Below are 24,435 nucleotides of genomic sequence, written 5' to 3'. Positions count from 1 at the left end.
TCTCTTCCCAAAATCACTTAACCTGCTTGCTTTCTTTATGCCTTCAGAATCCTCTTGAAACCCTTGTCTATTGCTTTATTTCCATCTTCCCTCCACCTTGCGTCAGATTGCTCTAGTTCCTGCTCAGTATCAACCTTTCCTTCCTTCTGTCAAGATCTCTACATTCCTCTAATTCTGACCTCTTGCGTATCCCTGATTTCCATCACTCCACCCGTGGGGGCTGTGCCTTTGGCTGCCTACCCTCTAGTTGTTGCCCTAAACTGCTCCCACTTGTTACGTTTCTTCTCTTCACTGCACCCCCTACAACCTACCTCTTTAACCAAGCTTTGGTCACCTGCCCTAATGTCTCCTTGCTTGACTCAGTGTCAGATTTTGTCTGATTATAGCCCCATGAAGCACCTTGGGACATTTTACTATGTTAAAGGCACTATATAAATGCACATCCCTTCATATGAATGTGTTGTTTGTTAAAAGTATTTCTTCATTATCCATAGGTAACAAAGGCGCTGTTGGTGTTTCCTTTATGTTTAATGGAACTTCATTTGGATTCGTGAACTGCCACTTAACATCTGGCAATGAGAAGACTGCAAGGTAGGTGTAATTAGAAAGTTAACGTGGAACAACCTGAGACAAAGGTGCTTCTAGTCATTAAAATAAAAGCAAACAAGCAAATAAAAGCAGATGCAGGAAATCTGAAATGAAAACAAAGTGCTGGAACTACTCAGCAGGTCTCAGAGAGAAACAGTTAACATTTCAAGTTGGATATGACTCTTCAGAGGGTTCTGAAGAAGATTAATATTCAACTCAAAACTTTAAATCTATTCCTCTCTCTGCAGATGCTGCCAGACCTGCTGAGTATTTCCAGCACTTTCTGTTGTTATTGCTTCTAAGCATCATAAACGCAGAGAGAAGATTCTCTCCAATCACATGGTGCTTGCAAGACTGCTGTATCTGATTTTTTTTTCCAGTGAAAGTATTATGTAGGATCAAGTTTTCACGGGAATGATGATCTGTTCTAACTGTGCCTATTGTATGAGTGATGCTCAGCGCTTAAGAGGAAGTTCCCCCCGCCAAATATCTGGCTGCAATCGAAAATAAAACATGATTGCTACACTTGAAGTAATAAAAAAGCCAAAACTGTTAGAACTATGTACTGGATGCATCTGCGATTGATGTTCAATGGAGGGTGCCCACCTGAAATGTTAATCTCTCCATTTCAGGTGCAGTCAGGCCTACTGTGTATTTCGAACATTTTATGTTTTTATTTCAGCTGGGTTGTACCTGCATTTTCATCTGTAAAATTTCACACAAGTGCAAGATCTAGGCTGATCATCCAGTACAGTACTGAGGGAGTGCTGCATTATCTTTGGGTGAGACATTGAACCGAAGACACATCTGCCCTGTAGGTTGTCATAAAAGATCTCATGGCACTGTTCGGCAGAGTGCTGGCTGCTAGTCATCTCTCAACTAATATCACTCAAACAGATTATCTGGCCATTTTATCATATTGCTGTTTGTGGGAGCTTGTGTGCAAATTGGCTCAAATGTTTCCAACATTACAGCAGTGACTATACATAAAAAAATAATTCATTGACAGTAAAGCACTTGGAGACATCCTGAGGTTACGAAAGGTGATATAGAAATGCAGATTCTTCCTACAGTTTCTATAATATGAAGATTGATGCTTTTAACTCATCACATAGCCATTGAGTTAGATGCACATAATGCAAGAGTGGTCTGAAGTGCTTTGCAAATGACAGTTTCAGAGGCAAAAATGTGTATACTCAACCCTTATCCCATTGCTTTTAAGAACTCTGTGCACAGTAAATTACTTTCAAAGTAGATGTAGATTGGAATAAAGGGCATTTTGTGCCCTCAAACTCCCACGCTAGCAGTTAATCTGGTTTTGATAATGTTGATTGAAGGGAGACATGTTTACTAGAATATCAGGAAGAACACTCTGCTCTTCTTGTGTTTGTACCTTGGGACGGGGCAGACAAGCCTCTGGTTTAGTGTCTCATCCAGAAAAGTGCAGCATTTCTTCACAAGAAGCATCAGGCTATGTGCTTGTCCTGGAGAGCACCGAGCACATTGGACCAATTGGAGTAAATTGACGAGGACATTGAGGACATACACTTAAACAGTGGGGGATAAGTGAAGCATTTTTAAAGGCATAATGCTGAGCATGCAGGATATATACATATTTACAATCAACAAGTGTAGGCTTAAAAAAAACGACAATTAATTGCATAGGATATATAGCATAGAAACAGGCCATTCATCCTAATCAGTCCATGCGGGCATTTGTGGTCTGCTCAAGCCTCCTCCCATCTTTCCTCATTATTGTAACCCTTGATTCCCTTCTTCCTCAAATGCTTATCTATCTTCCCATTTAATGTATCTGTATTGTTTGCTTCAGTTCCGCCCTGTGGTAGTGAGTTTGACATTCTCCCCACTCTCTGGATAAAAAATTTTCTTTTGAATTCCTGATGTGAATTTCTCGGTGACTATATTAAATTGATGACCTCTAGTTATGTTCTTCCCCACAGGAGGAAACATTATCTCTGTTGTCACTGTGTCAAAACCTTTCATAATTTTAAAGACCTCGATGAGGTCACCCTGCAGCCTTCTTTTGGTATTCACTTAAAAGAAGCATTTGGAAATATGTGACTTGGGAGTAAGACTTCCTGTGGCTGTGGGAAATCAGTTTGTGAAGTTTTCCTTTGTCTCAGTGCCCCTGCACAACCTGAGAAAAGTGTTGTAGCAGTCATTTTCTGGATTTTGTTCCATGGACGAACAAGCTAATCAAAAGTGAAATAGAGGAAAGTCCAGACACTATCACAGCCAAGCTGAAATGATAAAATATTGTAAATGCACAGTAGTTTTATAGATCACTACAAACCTTAAGGGAGAAAGGGGGAAGGGTTCAGTGGGATAAATGTAGGAATATGTTGAAGCATGTTAAAGGGATGGTGACATGATCAGAGGGACCTAGAAAAAAAATCGAACTATGGAGGCAAGACATAATTGAAATTCCTTCAGGACCATGAATACTAATAGATACAAATGAATTTGAAACAGAACCTGAATGTACAATAATATTCTGTTGACTGCAACAATGTGGGGGGGGTGAATAACAGAAATAGGAGCAGAAGTATTGCCCCTTAGGCCTGTGCTGTGATTCAATGAGATCACGGCTGATCTACCTCAACTACACTTTCCTTATATTCCGTGATTCCCTCAGTGTCCAAAAATCAATTGATCTCCATGTTGGCTATTCTCAACATCTGACCATCTACAGTTCTCTGGAGTAGAGTATTCCAAAGATTCACAGCCTTCTGAGTCAATAATCTTTTTTGTTGTCTCAAATAGCCAACTCCTTATCTTGAGACTATGACCCCTAGATGTAGTTCAAGGGGAAATAGTAACATAGTAGTAATGTCACTGGACTAGTTATCCAAAGGCTCAAGGTCTGGGCGCATGGGTTCAAATCTTCTCATGGCAGCTGGTGGAATTTAAATTCAATTGATAAAAAAAATCTGGAATTAAAAGCTAGCCTCAGTAATGGGGACCATGAACCTATTATTATTGTAAAAATCCATCTGTAAAAACCATCACTAATACCCTTCAGGGAAGGAATTCTGTCATCCTTACCCGGCCTGGCCTGCACGTGACTCCAGGACCACAGCAACGCGCCTCTTTTCTGGATGTTTTCGCATCCACTGGTGGGGGTAAGGAGTTGTAACTTAGTTGGGCTGCTTTGATTATGCCGAGCCACCAGCCTCCTCAAGGGCCTTGTATTGTGTTTCTCCTCTGAAGCTTTTCCCATAGCAAAGCTTTGATCTATTTGTCAGTGTAAGACAATTGGCGGTGATGATGGAGGAAGTTTGTAGCCTTTAATTGGGGCACCAGACATCCCCATTCAGATGGAAAGGAGACTTTCTTTATTTGGGAAAGCGAAACCAAATAAGAGGTAAAATTAAGAGTGGAGTGGAGCAGGAAACCAGAATAAAATCCATCTTTTTCCAATCCTGTTTGTCTCACGCAGGCGGAATCAGAATTACTTGGATATCCTGCGGTTACTTTCTCTCGGTGACAAACAGTTGAGCTCCTTTGACATTTCGTTACGTTTCACACATCTGTTTTGGTTTGGGGACCTCAATTATCGGTTGGACATGGAGCTGCAGGTAGGTGACATTGCCTGTTAGCATGTTGTCTAATCCAGGAGTGCAGATCCACAGGCATTGGGCACTCATCCTATCTCGCCCAACTGCCTGTTCATTGATTTGTCCAAGCCTAGGCAGAGTGCATTAGCTGACTATTAAACCCATTGCCACCTATCCTTGCACAGTTTGATCAGGTGAGACATGATGTCAACACTTAGCTATGTCACATGTCTACCTGCCTGATTTTTCTGCATTTTTTGCCACCCTCTCCCTAGCCCAGAAGCGCCAATGCCAATGACACAATACGACCTTCACACCTTCTGTCAGCTGTCTGGCCCAAGCTCAAACATGGGGACTTCCTGGCCAGAATGGTTCAGTTTTGTACTTGATAACACCTGTCATTGGGAAAATGTTAAGAGTATATTACAAAGGATGTAATAACAGAGCATTTAGAAATACTAATATAATCAAGCAGAATCAGCATGGCTTCATGAAGGGGAAATCATGCCTGGCAAATTTATTAGAATTCTCTGAGGAGGTAACAAGCAGGATTGATAAAGGGAACCAGTAGATGTAATATATTTGGATTTCCAAAAGGCGTTCAATAAGATACCACACATAAGGCTACTTGATAAGAGCCCATGGTGTTGTGGGTAGTATGTTAACATGAATAGAAGATTGGCTAACTAATAGAAGACGGAGTTAGGAGAAGGGGAGCATTTTCAGGATGGCAACCTGTAACTAGTGGAGTGCCACAGGGATCAGTGCTGGGCCACAGTTATTTACAATTTACTAAGTACTGTTACAATGTACTATTGCCAAGTTTGTGGATGACACAAAAATAGGTGGGAAGGCAAGTGGTGAGGATGACCCAAAGAGTCTACAGAGGGATTTGGATATGTTAAGTGAGTGGGCAAAAACTTGGCAGATGGAATATAATGTGGGAAAATGTGAGGTTATGCACTTTGGCAGGAAGAATAGAGGAGCTCGATATTATTTAAATAGAGAAAGACTGCAGAAAGCTGCAGCACAGAGGGATTTGGGTGTCCTCATGCATGAATCACAAAAAGCTAGCATACAAGTTCAGCTTATAGGGAAGGCAAGTGGAATGTTGGCCTTTATCTTATTAAGTAGCCTTATGTGTGGTATCTTATCGAAAGCCTTTTGGAAATCCAAACAATTACATCTACTGGTTCCCCTTTATTTCAAAGAAAATGGAGTATAAAAATAAAGAAACCTTGCTAAAATTATACAAGGCACTAGTTAGATCACACCTAGAATACTGTGAACTGTTTTGGTCTCCTTATCTAAGGAAAGATATACAGGCATTGGAGGCAGTCCAGCAAAGGTTCACTAGGTTGATCCCTGGGATGGAGGGATTTTCTTATGAGAAGTTGAGTAGGTTGGGTCTGTACTCATTGGAGTTTAGAAGAATGAGAGGCAACCTTATTGAAACATATAATATTCTTAGTGGACATGACAGGGTAGATACTGAGAGGTTGTTTTCCCCCATTTGGGAGAGTCTAGGACCAGAAGTCATAATCTCAAAGTAAGGTGCCAAACGTTTAAGACAGAGATGAGAAGGAATTTCTTCTCTGAGAGTAGTGAATCTGTTGAATTCTTTACCACAGAGGGCTATAGAGGCTGGGTCGTTAAGTATACCTAAGGCTGAGATAGACAGATTTTTAATCAGTAAGGGAATTGAGGGTTATGGGGAGAAGGCAGGAAAGTGGATTTGAGGATTATCACATCAACCATGATCTCATTGAATCACGTAGTAGACTTGATGGGCCGAATGGCCTACTTCTCCTATGTCTTATGGTCATCGGGTGGAGCCCTTGCTGGTTGCCTTGATAACATGAATTGTAGGCCGTTTGAATTACTCAGCTTTCTGTTGATGAATGTGCTATCCGGACTGCAGCCAGTATGTGGTCCAGTTACTGTGATAGATACTGAGGCTTGGCCTTTTCCAGGAGATCTTAAAAAGTTTAGACTGTAGCAACAGCAAAAGGCACCCCATTATTAATAAGCTATATATAAAAATGGAATTACATGACATTATCTAGATGTAAGGGAGAGCTGTCATTAGACTATTGTTGCATTTACTGTTGGTGGCCTTAGGTAATGGTCAGTTTTGGTTAGGTGGAGGTGACGAGGAGAGGGAGATTCCATGCTATCTGTTATCCTTCACTGTTTCTTGCAGTGGGATCTCTGTTATCCTAAAGACTTATTGCAGGCATCCAGGCTTGCTTTTGCATCAGTCAGCAGAAACGCAATCGACTGTTCCTAATTGATTTTCCACAGGCTCTTGATCCAGCTGGCTAAGTCATTGTCTGAATCATGGGTGCTGTCTGCACAGCTGTGATGTTTAGGCTAGGAGTCTGAACTTATTCTTTAAAAATATTTCAATGGGATGTGGGTGTTGCTGACAAAGCTAGCATTTATTGCCCATCCCTAATTGCCCTTGAGAAAGTTCTGGTGAGCCACTTTATTGAATTGTTGCACTCTATGTGAAAAACCTACACCCACAATGCTGTTAGGAAGGGTGTTTCAGGATTTTGGCTCAGCAACAGGAAATGGCAATATATTTCCAAATCAAGATGGTGCGTGACTTGGAGGGGAAGTTGCAGGTGGGTGGTGTTCCCATGTGTCTGCTGCCCTTCTTCTAGCTGGCAATGGTCGTGGGCTTGGAAGGTGCTGTCGAAGGAGCTTTGTTGAATTTCTGCAATGCATCTTGTAAATGGTACACACTGTGCACTGGTTGTGGAGGGAGTGAATGTTGAAGGTGATGGATGGGGGCTAATTAAATAGGCTGCTTTGTCCTAGATGACGTTGAGCTTCTTATGTGTTGTTGGAGCAGCACTTGCCCAGGCAAGTGGAGAGTATTCCATCACTTTCCTGACCTGTGCCTTGTAGATAGTGGACAGGGTTTGGTGAGTCAGGTGATGGGTTACTTGCAGCAGAGTTCCCAGCCTCTGACCTGCTCTTGTAGCCACAGTAATTATATGGCTAGTTCAGTTTTTGTTCAATGACAACCTCCAGATTATTGATGGTGGGAGTTTCAGCAATAGTAGTGCCATTGGACATCAAGGGAAGATGGTTAGATTCTCTCTCATTGGAGATGGTCATTGCGTGGCACATATAGAGTGCAAATGTTACTTGCCATTTACCAGCTCTGAATGTTGTCCTGATCTTGCTGCATGCAGCTATAGACTGCCTAAATGTCTGAGGAGTTAAACATTGATGAGCTACCTTATGATAGAGGAAAGGGTCATTGTTGAAGCAGCTGAAGATGGTTGGGATACCCTGAGGAACTACTGCAGCGATGTCCCCTGGCTGAGTAACTCTCACCTCACCAGCAGGGATTAATATTTCACCACGGCCTCCTTCCACCCCAAATTAATTACTCTGAAATGTAACAACATGGGTGATAGCCGCACGCAAAGTGCTTCTGATGCTGTTTCCATATCTTCAAATTTCTTCCATGGAGAACACCAACCTGATGTAATGTGAATGCTCCTTCCACGGCCAGAACCAGCCAATAGCAAGGTGTTAGTCCTATTTGACAAGAGGTGCTTTATGGGCTTCCCATCCCACATGATTGGGAGGAGATGTCACCCACACCCAATGGACACCAGAATCCTGCTGGATTCAACTGGAATTCCAAGCCAGAGTTCCAGTCGACACTGACCAGGCTGTCTGTAGTCAGGTTCAAGCTCTGAGCCTCCTGACTCTGCGGCAGGAATGCTGCAAAATGTGCTACAGCCACTCTCTAAGGATCCTTCAACATCACCTTCCAAACCATCAACGTCTACCAACTAGAAGGGCAACAGATGCATGGGAACACTACCACCTTCAAGTTGCATATCATCCTGACTCAGAACAATACCACCGTTCCTTCCCTGTTCTTGGGTCAAAAACCTATAACAGCAAACAGCGCTGTGAGTGTGCTCACACCAGATGGACTGCAGCAGTTCAAGTTGATAGCTCACCACCATCTTCTCAAAGGCAATTAGGGATGGGCAACAAATTCTGGCCTTGCCTGCAATGCTCAAATCTCATGAACATAAGAAATAGGAACGAGAGTAGACCATAGGGCCTGCCAAGCCTGTCCACCTGCCATTCAATGTAATCATGGCTGATCTTGTTCCTCAACTTCGCTTTCCCACCTGCTCCCCATATCCCACTTAGATTTTTGGTGTCTCAAGAAATCATCTCAGCCTTAAATGTATACATTGATGGAGCATCCATAACCCTCAGCGGTAGAGAAGTCCAAAGATTCACAACCTGTTGAGTCAAGAAATTTCTCCTCATCTCAGTCATAAATGATCATCCCCTTATCCTGAAATGTATTGCCTTGTTCTAGATTCCCCAGGGGATACAATGTCTCAGTATCTATCGTATCCAGCCTCTACAGAATCTTGAATGTTTCAATGAGATCAACTCTCATTCTTCTAAACTCACAAGGATGTAGAACCAGTTTACTCAGCATTTTATCTTCAGACAACCCTCTCAGCCAGGGGACTAATCTAGTGAACCTTTGCTGTACCACCTCCATTGTCAGTACATCTTCCTTAACTATGGAGACCAAAACTGCAAACAATATTCCAGCTGGTCTCGCCAAAGCCTGTACAATTGTAGCCTGTAAAATATTTGTACTCCAATCCCGTTGCAATAAAGACCAACATATCATTTGCTTTCCTAATTGTTTGCTGCACCTGCATGCTAATGCATTCCTTGTACGAGTACACACAAATCTCTTTGAAAATCAACACTTACAAGTTTCATTTTTTTTTTAAAAATTCTGCTTTTCTATTCTTACGAACAAAGTGAATAACTTCACATTATATCTCCACATTATGCTCCATCTTCCATCTTGTTGCCCACTTTTTGGAGCTGCTTTGTGCCCTACTCATAGCTTGCATTCCTACCTAGGTTTATATAATCAGAAAGCTTAGATACCTTACTCTCTGTCTCTTCTTCTAAGCCATTCACACAGATTGTGAATAGCTGAGGTCTAATAGCAATGATCCTCACAGCAGTTCACTATCATATCCTGCCAACTTGAAAATGCCCCATTTGATCCCTACTTTCTGCTTCCTATACATTAGCCAGTCCTCTATCCATGCTGATCTATCACCCCCAACTCCTTGAGCCTATCTTGTGTATTAACCTTTTGTGTGGCTATTCATCAATGTCTTTTGAAATTAAAGTATACTACATTTATTACTTCCTCTTTATCTACCCTACTAGTTACATCTTCAAAAATCTCTGATAAATTTGTCAAACAGGATTTCCTTTATGTAAAACCATGTTGACTTGTTCTAATCATGTTATGCTTTACAAAGTGCATTGTTAAGACTTAATAGATTCCAGCACTTTCCTCATAACTGATGCTAGGCTAACTAACCTATAGTTCCTTGCTCCCTCCTTTCTTGAACAGTGGTATTACATTTGCTAGCTTCCAACCTGCTGGGACCATTACAGAATCTAGTGAATTTTGGAAAATCATAGCCAATGCATTCATTATCTCTGTAGCTTTATCTCTAGTTGTTTCCACAACTTATTGTTTCAGGAAACTGTCATGAGAGCATTCTACAAACTCATCTTCCAGACCACCTTTGCCAGTTAGATTGGTCCAATCTATATGAAGATTCAAGCAATTATTACATTGACGTTGTTACAAGCTCTAATAATTTTCTTGTTGAATGCTCTGCCCAATTGTTAGGGGGCCTATAAACTACTCCCACCATATTGATTCTATTTCATGACCTTCTGAACAAAGGTCCTTTCTCACTAATGTCCTTATGCCATCTTTTATTATGAAAGAGCTGGGGGAAAAAACAAGAGCCAAAGGTACTCTTTCTTTGAGATAAACCAAAAAGTCTATTGTAACTGTCTCCATCCCAAATGTTCTCTCCCTCTTTGCTGTTGGTTGCTGGGCCACTGTTACACAGAGGTATCCCATCCTGTTTTCCTCCTCCCATAGTTCAAGGTCAGTGAGGTGAACAGTAGCATTCCTGCTTTTCCTCACCTTTAATCCCAAGCTGACATCAGCTAACCTGGCATAGGTATGAGATTGAAGCAGGGGCATCCTGGCCTGTGTGCCTTGGTGCATCAATTCTCAATATCCTGTTGCCTTTTGCCCTCTTTTCATTCTGTGTTTCTCCATTCAGGACATACTCAATTACATTAACAGGAAAGAGTTTGAGCCTCTTCAGAAAGTTGACCAGCTGAACCTGGAGAAAGAGAAAAATAAAATATTTCTTCGATTTTGTAAGTACTGACGTTATATTATCTGTTGTTCATGGCCAAGGTTGGATCTGAAAGGTTTGTTTCATTGGTTTCTTATGTGGTCTTCTCTGTAGATGAAGAGGAGATCACATTCCCTCCAACATATCGATATGAGCGAGGTTCCCGGGATGTCTACGTTTGCCATAAGCAGAAGCCTACCGGGGTATGTAATGGTTTTCCTAGTCTTTTGCATCTTGCAGACTTGTAATTTTTTCTCACACTCCTGTTATGACGTACAATAAAGCTTTGTAATCGTGTAAGTATTATGGCCACTGGTTTTCAATTAATGAATAGCTTCAGACGCATTTTAAGACATAGAACCATAGAGTCTAGGACTAGAGCTCATAAAAAAGGTTGTGAATCTTGAGAATTCTCTTCCCCAAAAGCTGCGGATGCTCAGCTGTTGAGTATATTCAAAAGTACGGTCGATTTTTGGGCACATGGAATTGAGAGATATGGGGATAGAATGGAAAAGTAGAGATGAAATAAAATGCTAGCCATGATCTTATCGAATGGTGGAGCAGGCTTGGCCTACCTCTGTTTCTGTTTGTCATAAGTTCTGCAAAAGAGGAGAGATCTGTTTGGCCCATTGTGGCTGTGCCCACTCTCAAAGTGCTATAATTAGTCCTGCTCTGCTGCACCTGCCCCCCCCCACCACACCCCCAAAGTTTCCCTGCAAATTTTTCAATTTTTCCTTTTAAAAGATTTACCCGGTTTCCTCCACCACCCTTTCAGGCAGTGCATTCCAGATCACAGAAGTTGCTTTAGGTTCTGAATGATAGTTTGAGGGTCACATTCCACACCTCTGTCTATGTTTTCCATGAAAGGCCAGTAGCATTGATTTGAAACCTGGTATTTCTCTATAATCAGGGACACTGGTTAGTGGTGACTGAATAAACCAAATTATTCCTTCAAAAGGACATTGACATATTGGTGGAGCGGGCAGATAGGTGGCAGATGAAGTTGAATGTGGAGAAATGTGAGATGATACACTTTGGTACAAAGAACATGGAGAGATGGTATAAAATAAAGGATACTGTTCTAAAGGGCGTACAGGAGCAGAGAGACCTGGGTGTATATGTACATAAGTCATTAAAAGTGGCAGGACAGGCATACAGTATTCTAGGCTTCATTAATACGGGCATAGAGTACAAGAGCAGGGAGGTTATGATGAACTTATATAAGGCACTGGTTAGACCTCAACTGGAGTATTGTATACAGTTCTGGGCACCACACTATAGGAAGGATGTGAACGCATTGGAGAGAGTGCAGAAGAGGTTTACAAGAATGGATCCAGGGATGAGTTACTTCGGTTATGAGGAAAGTTTGGAGATGTTGGGATTGTTTTCCTTGGAGAGGAGAAGGCTAACAGGAGGTTTGATAGAAATTTTCAAAATCGTGAGAGACCTGTACAGAGTAGATAGGGAGAAGCTGTCCCCACTTGTAAACAGATCGAGAACCAGAGGGCACAGTTTTAAAGTGTTTTGCAAAAGAAGCAAATGCGAGGTGAGAAAAAGCTTTTTCACACAGCGAATAGCTAGGGTTTGGAATGCACTGCCTGGAAATGTGGTGGAGGCAGGTTCAATTGAGGCATTCAAGATGGCATTGGATTATTATCTAAATAGAAACAATGCGCAGGGTTACAGGGAAAAGGCAGGAGGTTGGCACTAAGTTAAAATGCTCAGGGAGCTGGTGCAGACATGATGGGCTGAATGGCCCCCTTCTGCATCGTAACAATTCTACGATGACATCCTAAAATGTTTTTTTTAAACCTATTATTTGGGATCGTATTACTCAATTCCATTATTTTTTCCCATGAAAAGGGAACTGGGTAACATTGATACTTGAGTTGCAATTGACCTGGGTTAAAACAACTAATGTCCAATTAATGTCTAACATTCGATGTCCTTATTAAGAAAACCATTTGGATTGTCACCTCCAATTTATACCCCTCAGCTGATGCTCAAGAAGGAGGTGGAGAAACAAGGTATGTATTTGAAAGCAAAATGCTGCAGATGTGTTGGAAATTCGAATTAAAAATGGAAAATGCTGGAAAACCCTTGGCAGGCCAGGCAGCATCTGTGGGAGAGAAATGGTTAACAGTTCAGGTCGATGACCTTTTGCCAAAATGCATGTTTAGTCGTTTCCTCTCTGCACTCAAAGAAATGCAAATGACCTTTCTTTAAATCTGGCTCAGCTTTCAGAAAATTTGACAACTGTTCCTTTTTCACTTCCTCCACACCACCCCAGAGAAAAATATTTAAATTCTGACTGGGGGAGGTAGTGGCGGAGTGGTATTATCACTGGACTGGTAATCCAGGGTAATGCCCTGGGGCACCTGGGTTCAAACCCCACCACATATTCAATAAATATCTGGATGACCATGAAACCATTGTCGATTGTCATAAAAACCCATCTGGTTCACTAATGTCTGCTGTCCTCACCAGGTCTGGCCTATATGTGACTCCAGACCCACAGAAATGTGGTTGAGTCTTAAAAATGCCCTCTGAACAATTAGAGGGCAATAAATGCTGGCCTAGCCAGTTACGCCCATGTCCCAAGAACGATAATAAAAAAAATTTCATCTGATGAAATGGTTTTTCAACTTGAGACATGCCTCGTGCAAAGGGCCTTTTTTTTACTTCAATGAATGAGCATCACTGACCCATGAAAATTGATGGTGTGCCAACTTTTTAATACAACTTCCTCGCAACTTCAAGATATTTCCAGTGTACAGTCGTTAAAAAGGAACAAGAACAGGAAAGGGGAAAAGCACGCATGCATACATGTATTCCTCGATACCCTTACCTAATGAAAGCCTATCAATATTTCACAGCCTAGTTATGGAATCTCACAGCACAGGACAAGATCATTCGGCCCATCATATGTGTCCCAGCTCTCAGAAAGATGCTGAGAGCTGAAGGCTAGGCTGGTAGAACTGAAGCAGATAAAGCTGGCAAACTGGTGCAGGATCAAGCAGCCCAAGAGCTTGGTAGAATAAATGTGAATGCAGGTGTTCTTTCTACTGACAGGTCCGCACAAATGTCCCATCGTGGTGTGACAGAATTTTGTGGAAATCATACCCTGAGACCCACATCATTTGTAATTCATACGGTGAGTTATGTGGCCTCGACCCCTCCACTTCCTACAGCCTTATTAGTGCATATTTTGTTGAATTGCTCTATTATCATAAATGTTAAATACAGTTCAGTTCGTGAATAGTTTTGAGATATTTAATGGTGGTAGGAGCAGGTCATTCGCCTCTTTGTCCCTGTTTCATGCTATAGGACTATATAGATGCCAGTATTGAGGAAGTGTAGTGCTATGCCTACAACTATCTGTTCTACCATAAAATTGAATGCAAACTTACATGACCTGGTAAATGTACAGGTATCATCCTTTATATGTTGGCAGCAGAATGGGACATAAAGGTCTCTTAATATAATCTAATTCACTAAGGGGCAAGTGCATGTGCAGCAGTTTTGTAACAGGTGATGACCAGTTTGGTCAGCAGCTCTGCAAAGTACAGCAATAACGTGCATTTATATAGCACCTTTAAAGTGGTAAGATGTCCCAAGGTGCTCCACAGAGACCTTAATTAGACAGAATTTCACACTGAGCAGCGTGAGATATTAAGATAGGTGACCAGAAACTTTATCAATGTGATAGATTTTAATAAGTGTCTTAAAGGAAGAGAGAGAGAGAGACCCAGAATTTTAGGGAGGGAATTCCAAAGCTTAGAGCTCAGGCAGCTGGTGGTCAGTGGTGGAGTGAAGGAATTCGGGATGTACAAGAGACTAGAATTGGAAGCCCATAGATATCTCAAAGGTTTGTAGGACTGGAGGAAGTGAGAGAGATGGGGAGGGCCAGGTCACTGCAGGAATTTAACAAGATGATGAAAATTTTAAGTTGAGGCATTCCATGTGCAAGAAACAATGTAGATCAATGAGCAACAGGTGTGATGGGTGAACAAGGGTTGATGTGAGTTAGGATACAGGCAGTCAAGTTTTGGGTGACCCAACACAAAGACCACTCCTGGCATTGATCAATTTCTTCGTGTTGGAAAAGTGCTTCCTGACATTAGTCTCTAAAGCAGGCGTGGACAAACATTTTGGTTGGAAGGCCACATCTGGGTATGGAAATTACATAGGAACACAGGAAATAGGAGCATTTGGCCCCTTGAGTCTACGCCGACATTCAGCAGATCATGGCTGATCATCTACCTCTATGCAATTTTTCCCCACTATCCCCATCCCCCTTGATGCTATTAGTATACAGAAATCTGTTGATTTCTGTCTTGAACATGCTCAATGATTGAGCTTCCACAGCCCTTTAGGGTAGAGAATTCCAAAGATTCACTACCCTCTGAGTGAAGAAATTCTTCCTCCTCAGTCCTAAATGGTTCACCCCTTATCCTGAGGCCGTTTCCCCTGGTTCTAGACTCACCAGTCAGAGGGAGCATCCTATCTACATCGACCATGTCAAGCCCTATAAGAATATTGTAAATTTCAATGAGATCACCTCTCATTCTTCGAATCTCTAGGAAATGCGGACCCAGTCTCCTCAAGCCCTCCCAATGATTAGCCTGGTGAACCTTCGTTGCACTCCCTCTGTGCAAAGTATATCCTTTCTTAGATAAGGAGACCAAAACTGGATACAATATTCCAGGTGCAGCCTCACCAAGGCTTTATACAATTGCAGCAAGATGAATTTACTCAAATCCCCTTGCATTGAAGGCCAAGATGCAATTTGCTTTTCTAATTGCTTGTTGCACCTACCTGCTACCTTCTAGTGGCTCATGAACAAGCATGACCAGGCCCCTTTGGAAATCAACACTTCCCAATCTCTCAGCATTTAAGAAATACTCTGCCCTTCTGTTTTTTCTACCAAAGTGGATAACTTCATACTACTTCACATTATATTCCATCTGTCATGTTCTTACCCATTCACTTGGCCTGTCCAAATTCCCTTGAAGCCTCTTTACATCCTCCTCACAACTTACATTCCCACCCAATTTGGTGTCATCAGCAAATTTGGAAATATTACATTTGTTCCCCATATCCAAATCATTTGTATATAATGTGAACAGCTGTGACCCAAGCACTGACCCTTGCAGTACCTGACTAGCCACAGCCTGCCATCCTGTGAACGACCTGTTTATTCTTAGTGTTTTCAGTCTGTTAACCAATTCTCACTCCATACCAGTTTATTACCCCAACCCCATTTACTAACCTCCTTTGTGGGACTTTGTCAAAAGTCTTCTGAAAATCCAAATATGTCACATCCACTGACTCTTTTACCTATGCTACAAGTAATATCCTCAGAAAAACTCCTACAGGTTTGCCAAACATGATTTTCCTTTCCTAGATCCATGCTGACTCTGCCCAATCATGTTATTTTCTAAACGTCCAGTTATCACATCCTTTATCATAGATTCTAACATTTTCCCAACTACTGATATCGAACTAACAGGTCTGTAGTTCTCAGTTTTTTCTTTTCTCTCTCTCCCTTAAAGTGGGTTTACATTTGCTGCTTTCCAGTCTGCAGGGACCTTTACAGAATCTATAGAATTCTAGATGATATCCACCAATGCATCCCTATTTCTATAGCCATCTCTTTCAACACTCAGGGCTGTGTAGATCATCTGGGCCAGGGGATTTATCAATTTTCAGTCCCATGAATTTCTCCAGTACTTCCTTTTTATTAATACTAATTACTTTCAGTTCCTCATTTTCACATATCCCTCGGTTCCCTAGTATTTCTGGGAGATTTTTTGTATTTTCCTCTGTACAGACAGATACAAAGTAATTGTTTAGTTTCCCTGCCATTTCCCTATTCTCCATTATAAATTATCCTGTCTCCACCTGTAATGGGCCCACGTTTGTCTTTGCTAATCTTTTCCTTTTCACATATCAAAATAAGCTTTTACGGATCGTTTTTATGTTTCTCGCTAGCTTGCCTTCATATTCTCTTTTCCCTTTCTTTACCAGTTTCTTATTCCTCCTGCTGGATTCTAAAGTGTCCTCAACCCTCCCATTTACCACTTTTTCTTGTTTCCTTATAAGCCTCTTCCTTTTATCTATTGCAATCATTAACTGTTTTTAGCCACGGTTGATTCACCTTTCCTGTTGAGTTTGTGTCTTAGAGGAATACATATTTGTTGTTGATCATGTAATGCTTCTTTTAATACTAACCATTGTCAGTCTACCATCAAATATTTTAATTTGTTTTCTCAATCCACCATAGCAACTTGCCCTTCCTACCTTCATGGTTTCCTTTGTTCAGGTTTAAGACCCTAGTTTCGGAATGAACTATTTCACTTTCAATCTTATGTAAAATTTTATCATATTGAGGTTAGTATTTCCTAAAGGTTCCTTTACAAGGTTATTAATTAGCCCTTTCATTAAAAGGAAGTAAATCTAAAATAGTCCGATCCCTAGTTCACTCTTCAACATACTGAAAATGGGGCAGTTGGGGGAGCATAAATGCTGAAGAAACAAACAATTAAAGATAAATCTTGGTGCAAGTAAACATTAAACCCTTATTGTGAAAGTTATACCATCCTGAGGCATAGAATATAAGAGCAGGGAGGTTATACTGGAACTGTATAAAACGCTGGTTAGGCCACTGCTAGAGTATTGTGTGCAGTTCTGGAATCTGCATTATAGGAAGGATGTGATTGCACTAGAGAAAGTGCAGAGGAAATTTACCAGGATGTTGCCTGCGCTGGAGAATTTTAGTTATGAGGAGAGATTGGATAGACTGGGGTTATTTTCCCTGGAGAAGAGGAGATTGAGGTGGGACATGACTGAGGTGTATAAAATTGAGGGGCAAAGATAGACTAGACAGGAAGGAACTTTTCCCCTTGGTGGAGGGATCAATAACCAGGGTGCATAGACTTAATATAAGGGGCAGGAGGTTTAGAAGGGTTGTGAGGAAGAATTTTTTCACCCAGAGGGTGGCGGGAATCTGGAACTCACTGCCTGAAAGGGTGGTAGAGGCAGAAACCCTCATAACATTTAAGAAGTATTTGAATGTGCACCTGCGATGCCATGGCATACAAGGCTTTGGGCCTAGTGCTGGAAAATGGGATTAGAATAGTTAGGTGCTTATTTGACCGGCGCAGACTCAATGGGCTAAAGGGCCTTTTTCTGTGCTGCAGATCTCTGACTCTAAGGATGCATTAGAATGACAAAATCAAGCGTAACCCCTTTTTCTCACCCTCTTGGCTTACATTGTGCTGCTTTCTGTGCTCCTTCACATGTGCTTCTCTCCTCTCGCATGGTGACCACTTTCCTCAAGAAATGCCCACCCCTGTGCTAAGTTAACCATAAAATCCCCTGAAAGTCCAGGTCAGAATCAAGCGCGGCTTTATACTGTTACCTCGGAAGCCAAGCAAGAATAGTAGAAGAACGTTTTATAATGGATATTGGAGAACTCGCCCTCTTTGGGTTCCTGTTGAGCTAATCATAAGGTCTAATAGAGCAACACTAGGCAAGCAACCAGACAGATATCCCCCCTTCCCTTCTACATCCCAGTGAGTAAAACTAATGTTTCCATGAGCCAGGGCTAAAGGTGAATAGAAATTGTACAATAATCATTGACACCATGAACCCAACAGCTCCTTCGTCTCTTCCTTTCTCTTAACTTTCACCTCCACCAGCCTGCCTTGGAATCCTAAAGTCCAAACAACAGACTTGGACCCACCTACATTACTGCTTTTGTCAACTATACTTGGCTGGACTGTTGAACATTGTTGCAAGCGTTTAGTTATTTGTACTGCTCTGAGTCCTTCTCCAAGTGCATTCCGCTTTCTTGCATTGCACCATATTCCATGAGAAATTACCACCTCTGGCCACCGAACATTGGCTAACTTACCAGAAGTTACTTCTTGTGTTCATTGGACTCCCCCGGTAGAGCCGTGAGCCATGGTCAATAGCTTCCGTCAGCCGGATGTGGTGCGCAGTCTCTAGTTTGCCCATCCCTACTCTGCAAGGTGTCCTTTCATTTTCCTGCCTTTAAAGTTGAAGAGATCCAAGTTTTGGGGGGAGAATATTGAAGGGGAGCGATCTGCATGACACAGATGTGGGATTTTGCTGGGTTCCCTGAACCATGTGAATGACAGAAGTGCTTTGTAAATCAGAGAATTGAAGAACATGAAACAATGGAAATTTCAGTGTATAAGAAGTTGAACTGCAATCCTGTCTGCCTGTGAGGTGTGATGTGAAACATCCATGACACCTTTGCAAAGAGTTAGGGTGCCCTAGCTGACGATCTTTTCTCTGCCTCCTGGGTTATTCATTGCTTTTTCTGGTATCTTGCTGGCCCAAATCACTGCCATATTTGCCTAAAACCAGCCACTGCATTTTAAAGAATTTGATTGCATGTGAAGAATTATATAAATGTTTGAGGGAAGAAAGATATAAATGCCAGCCTATTCTTCGGCTTGTTTTACATTGATATTTCCTTTTCTTTTTGTTTTTCATATATATGATTCCCTTCTCATTGTGCCCCACCCCCATCCTCGCTCTAAATCCTAATCCAACTCGAGCACAAACCACACCAAAGCAGCAGCACATGTGGCCTTCATCAGTGTCTCCATGGAATCAGATACCCAGTAATCATGGGATAAGATCCAAAACACTGCAGGGAACCAGCTGTTGCAATTCAGCATCAGAATCTCAGTGACTGAGAAATGCTTTTGCAGTTGATGCATTCACGTGTCTCACGGACATTGTGTGTGGGCAAGTGACCCCTCCCTGACCATTCCCCCGCGCCTTCAAACAGGAGCCTGCTGGAATCTCTGCATACGCAATTCTCTGAGAGACAATTCATACAGGTCCATGTGCCTCAGTCCAGGATAGAGGTTCACATTTGTTCCTTGTTCCTATCACTCTTTAGACTCAAACATTATTTTGCCTGGGGAATGTGGTCATAGTTTATGGGTTTACTGGTCATCGCATCAATTGTAATTATATGGATTGTTGCAGGAACTGTGCTGATTTCCCTCCCTACATCTTTCATTTTTTCCTTTTTAAAAAAATAAGCACAGCCTTTGTTCATTGCCTCACAGCACTGTGAAATAACTCACTTGTTTTTGAGGTAAAGAAGAGAGAACTTCCATTTCTGTAGCACCTTACTCATCCTCAGGATGTTCCAAAGTGTTTCGCACCCATGAACCACTTTTGAAATGGGGTTACCGCTGACCTGAAAACAAATGTTGCAATTTATGCACAGTAAGAATCCATCAACATGAATGGAATGACCGACCAATGCATCTGTCCTTGGTCTTGATTGAAAGACGAATGTTGATGGGAGATTCCCCTTCACCTCTGCGAGTACTGCCATGGAATTGTTAACATTGGCAGAATGGGTAGACGGTGCTTTGCTTTAACACCTGATATGAAGGGAAGAACCTCCTACTAACACAGCACTCCCTTGATGCTGCACAGGAATGTCAGCCTAATTTACGTGCTCAAGTCCCAGAGCGAAGTTTGAATCCACAACCTTGTGAATAAGAGGTGAGCGGACCAGCATGTAGCCTAGTTGACATGGCATAGCCTCAGAAGAGACTCTTGGTTTCAAGCTTTGGGAACTACCAGACCACATGTTAAACTCAATTTTTCCCTCTCCCTCAATATTGCTTTGCCAGCTATCACTGCAGTTCTCTTGATTTTCTGACACCATCTGTTTTTTGGATGTGGGCATCGCTGGCTAGGCCAACATTTGTTGCCCATTCCTAATTGCCCTTGAGAGCATGGTGGTGAGCTGCTGCCTTGAACTGCTGCAGTCCATGTGGTGTAGGTACACGCACAGTGCTGTTAGGAAGGGCGTTCCAGGATTTTGACCCAGCGACGGTGAAGGAACGGTGATATATTTCCAAATCAGGATGGCGAGTGGCTTGGAGGGGAGCTTGCAGGTGGTGGTGTTCTCATGCATTTGCTGCCCTTGTCCTTCTAGGGGTAGAGGATGTGGGTTTGGAAGGTGCTGTTGAAGGAGCCTGGGTGAGCTGCTGCAGTGCACCTTTTAGATAGAGCACACTGCTGCCACTGTGCATTAGTGGTGGAGGGAGTGAATGTTTATTATGGTGGATGGGGTGCCAATCAAGTGGCTTGTCCTGGATGGTGTCAAGCTTCTTGAGTGTTGTGGGAGCTGCACTCATCCAGATAAGTGGAGAGTATTGCATCACACTCCTGACTTGTGCCTTGTCGGTGGTGGACAGGCTTTGGGGAGTCAGGAGGTGAGTAACTCTCTGCAGAATTCCCAGCCTCTGACCTGCTCTTGTAGCCACAGTATTTATATTGCTGGCCCACCTCTGTTTCTGGTCAATGGTACCCCGGAGATGTTGATAGTGTGATAGTGGAGGATTCAGCAATGATAATGCCAATAAATATGGTGAGATGGTTTTACTCTCTCTTGTTGGTGATGGGCATTGTCTGGCACTTGTGTGGCGAATGTTACTTGTCACTTAACCCAAGCTTGAATATTGTACATGTCTTGCTGCATATGAACACGGCTGTCTTCCCATACAGTTTTACTTCGCAGCTCCAGTACCCTTCCCCTGAAAATATGGTAACTTGAACTAGTTCAATTGTGGGTTAAGTTTTATGCTAATTGTCTAATCTTGAGTCAGGATCCCGATTGTAGATTTTATGATTATATCAGACAGATTGTTACGGTTCAGTTTTTATGTAATGTTATTATCTCCCTTGAGCTGTCTTGTGTCCACAGCCAGATCAGCCATGATCTTATTAAATGGCGGAGTTGGCTCAAAGGGCTGAATGACCTACTCCTCCTAAGTCCTATGTTCCTATGTTTTCCTTAAGCGATTAGATGCATATTTAACATTAGTGGCCATTCGCTCTATTGCAATAAGGAGCTATCTTTAATCAACAGCTCTGCCAAATGTCTGTAAGATTGGAATGCAGAAACTAACTTAAAAACAGGTCATCTGAACGGAGGTTACATAATGCACAGAACAAAATAAGGCCATTCAGCCCATCAACCCATGGACCACAGCCATTAGTAAGATGTATTTTCTTTTATTTTATACTCCCTCAGGTTGCACGGATGATATTGTGACAAGCGACCACTCACCAGCCTTTGGTACTTTTGAAGTTGGTGTGACGTCGCAGTTTGTATCCAAAAAAGGTAAGTGTGTACACATGGGGCTTCAGGAGAGGGAGCATCGAGACAAGGAAGAGGCCATTCAGCCCCTCAATACTGTTTGGCCATTCAAACCCATTTGTCTGAGCTGATCCAGATATCTTGATACCCATGTCCCAACAAAAATCTGTCCAACTCAGTGATTTTTGGGTGGGGAAGAGAATTGCAGATTCCCTCCTGAACCTTCTTGAGTGCTGTCAATGTGTGAACCTGCGTGCTGAGTATCATCATGGTGTTCAAATAGTGGTGGGGTCACTTGGGACCTGGGGGTGGTAGGGGGAATCACAGCCTAGCCAAACCCGTTCTCCCGGCAAGTGATCATGAGCATAAATGAATACAAGTTATTCTTTACTCTTGGTTGCAAAGCCCAAGACCAGTTATAGCGCTCCCATTTGACACAGCTGCACACATCCGCTAACCCTCGGATTAAGCCTGCTCTGTGTCACCTAATGGCTCACCAGGTAATGTAATGCCCTTGCTCGGAGTGTGGCACTTTAGTCTTTGAATTCAAAGGTCAAGGGATCAAGACCCTTTGCAGAAATTTGAGCCTCGTTATTTAGGCTGACATTCTAGTGCAGTACTGAGGGAGTGCCGCCCTGTTGGAGGGTCAGTACTGAGGGAGCGCTGCACTGTCAGAGGGTCAGTGCTGGTTATCTGGTCATTATCACATTGCTATTTGTGGGACCTTGCTGTGTGTAAATTTACTGTCACCGTTCCATACATTTTAAAAATGACTACTTAGTTATCTACTCACCCAGAGTGTGGTGCAAATGTGAAATTTGCCACCGCGCGGTTGAGGTGCATAGCATAGATCAACGTGAGAATGTCGAAGAAATAGAAAGGTATGTTGAATGTGAGAGTTGAGGAGGGGTAGAACCAGAAGTCATAACCTGAGTAAGGGGGTGCCCATTTAAAACAGAGATGAGGAGGAATTTGTTCTCTGAGGATAGTCAACCTGTGGAATTCTTTACCACAGAGCTGTAGAATCTGGGTCACTAAGTATATTTAAGGCTGAGATAGACAGATTTTTAATCAGGAAGGGAATCAAGGGTTATGAGGACAAGGCAGGAAAGTGGAGTTGAGGATTATCAGATCAGCCATGAACTCCTTGAATGGTGGAGTAGACTCAAAGGGCTGAATGGCCTACTTCTCCTATATTGTATGGTCTTATGGTGGGAGGCGGCTTGTATGAAGAACAAATAATGACACAGACCTGACGAGCTGAATGGGCTGTCTAAATGGAAAGAAATGCAGAGTTCATAAACTTCTGACAGTCCAGCCTGAGAGAGAGAGGTTTGACTGCGTGAACACTCTGTGGTATCTGTGGCTGCACATGAATTGCTAATGGTTGTTGTGACTACGTGTGTTGCAGGCGATTATAAAGCGACTTCGTCAGTCATTTTGAATGTGATGGGCCTGTTATTTGTGACCCATATTGTGTTTCTTGAAGCAGCTGGGAGTGTTTGCTGGGGTCGCAGCTGATGCAAGTGTAGACATCCACGGCAACAGTGATCATTCATGCTTCTGTGGTCCATTAAAGGTGCTTCTGGCGAGTGCTGCACTCATGGCTGCTGTGTTAACTGGCGAATAATGGAGCTAGTCACTGAAAATAGCTGAGAGCCTGGACTTGACCAGCAGCACATTGTGACCCAGGCTTTATCAGAATGTGACAGCCATCGCATTGAAGAGGGTATAGTAGCATAATGGTTACGTTACCTGACTAATGACCCAGAGGATTAATGAACCAGAGACATGAATTCAATCCCACCATGGCATCTGGGAATTTAAATGATGTTCATTCAAAAAAAAAACTAAAATAAGCTTTAATCAGTAATGGTGACCATGAGGCTATTGGATTGTAATGAAAACCCACCTGTTTGTTAAAGTCCTTTAGGGAAGGAAACCTGCCATCCTTACCCAGTTAGGACCTAAAAATTACTCCAGACCCACAGCAATGTGGTTGACATTTAAATGCCCTCTGAAGTAGCCTAGCAAACCACTCAGTTGTTAGGGATGGACAAAATATGCTGACCTTGCCAATGACACCCGCATCTCATGAATGAATAAAACAAAACTAAAACCAGGCACTGCTTGTTTCAAGCATTTCAGTGTGATTTGTGAGGGACTTCTTGTTTTCGTCTTCCTGTCTCTTGCTGGGACATTGTTTGTGCAGTTTTGGGCATACTCTTGAACCTTGCCTGAATTACCATATGTGAGCTCAGAAACGTAAGCTATTTGAGCTTGGGCGCAGTTTGAACTGACCCTGACTTTGCTATTGTTGAACGTTCACACATAACACAGTACATACAGCACAGTCATTCTAAGGAATCCTAGATCATTACTTCTGACTTCCTGCTTCCCTTTCTCCACCCACGGAGGCCAGTTATAACATTCACCAAGATAAAAGCAAAATACTGCGGATGCTGGAAATCTGAAACAAAAACAAAAATAGCTGGAAAAACTCAGCAGGTCTGACAGCATCTGCGGAGAGGAACACAGTTAACCTTTCTAGTCCGTATGACTCTTCATATAACATTCACCTACCATTTCCCTCTTCTCAAGCCAACACGCCCATCATCGAGGCACTAATTGCTCAAATCCAGCACTGCTGGGCAAGACATGTCACTCGTATGTTAAGCCTGACACCAGACTCCCAAAGCAACTGCTCTATTCGCAGCTTGGTCACAAAAGGAAGCTTCCAGGAGGTCAGTGGAAACGCTTAAGGGATGTTCTCAAAGCATCCCTGAAGAGATCAAACATCCCTGCCAACTCATGGGCGACCCTGGCTCATGACTGACTAAAATGGAGA

The 24,435-nt window shown here is 42.5% G+C and overlaps 1 protein-coding gene across 1 annotated transcript in view; it reads left to right on the top strand.

The window, feature by feature from the left end:
* Nucleotides 1-24,435, top strand: part of inppl1a (inositol polyphosphate phosphatase-like 1a) — a 209,712-nt gene that overhangs the window by 158,986 nt on the left and 26,291 nt on the right. The window contains exons 14-19 of the mRNA XM_041198873.1: nt 495-591; nt 4,049-4,187; nt 10,343-10,442; nt 10,535-10,623; nt 13,493-13,574; nt 21,522-21,611. Of these exons, the coding sequence (XP_041054807.1) occupies nt 495-591; nt 4,049-4,187; nt 10,343-10,442; nt 10,535-10,623; nt 13,493-13,574; nt 21,522-21,611 (597 nt within the window). The remainder of the gene's footprint in view (nt 1-494; nt 592-4,048; nt 4,188-10,342; nt 10,443-10,534; nt 10,624-13,492; nt 13,575-21,521; nt 21,612-24,435) is intronic.

The sequence above is a fragment of the Carcharodon carcharias genome, chromosome 11 (assembly GCF_017639515.1).
Source record: "Carcharodon carcharias isolate sCarCar2 chromosome 11, sCarCar2.pri, whole genome shotgun sequence".
Classification (NCBI taxonomy): domain Eukaryota; kingdom Metazoa; phylum Chordata; class Chondrichthyes; order Lamniformes; family Lamnidae; genus Carcharodon; species Carcharodon carcharias.
The sequence above is the reverse complement of the archived record's forward strand: the minus strand, read 5'-3'. Positions and strand labels throughout refer to the sequence as shown.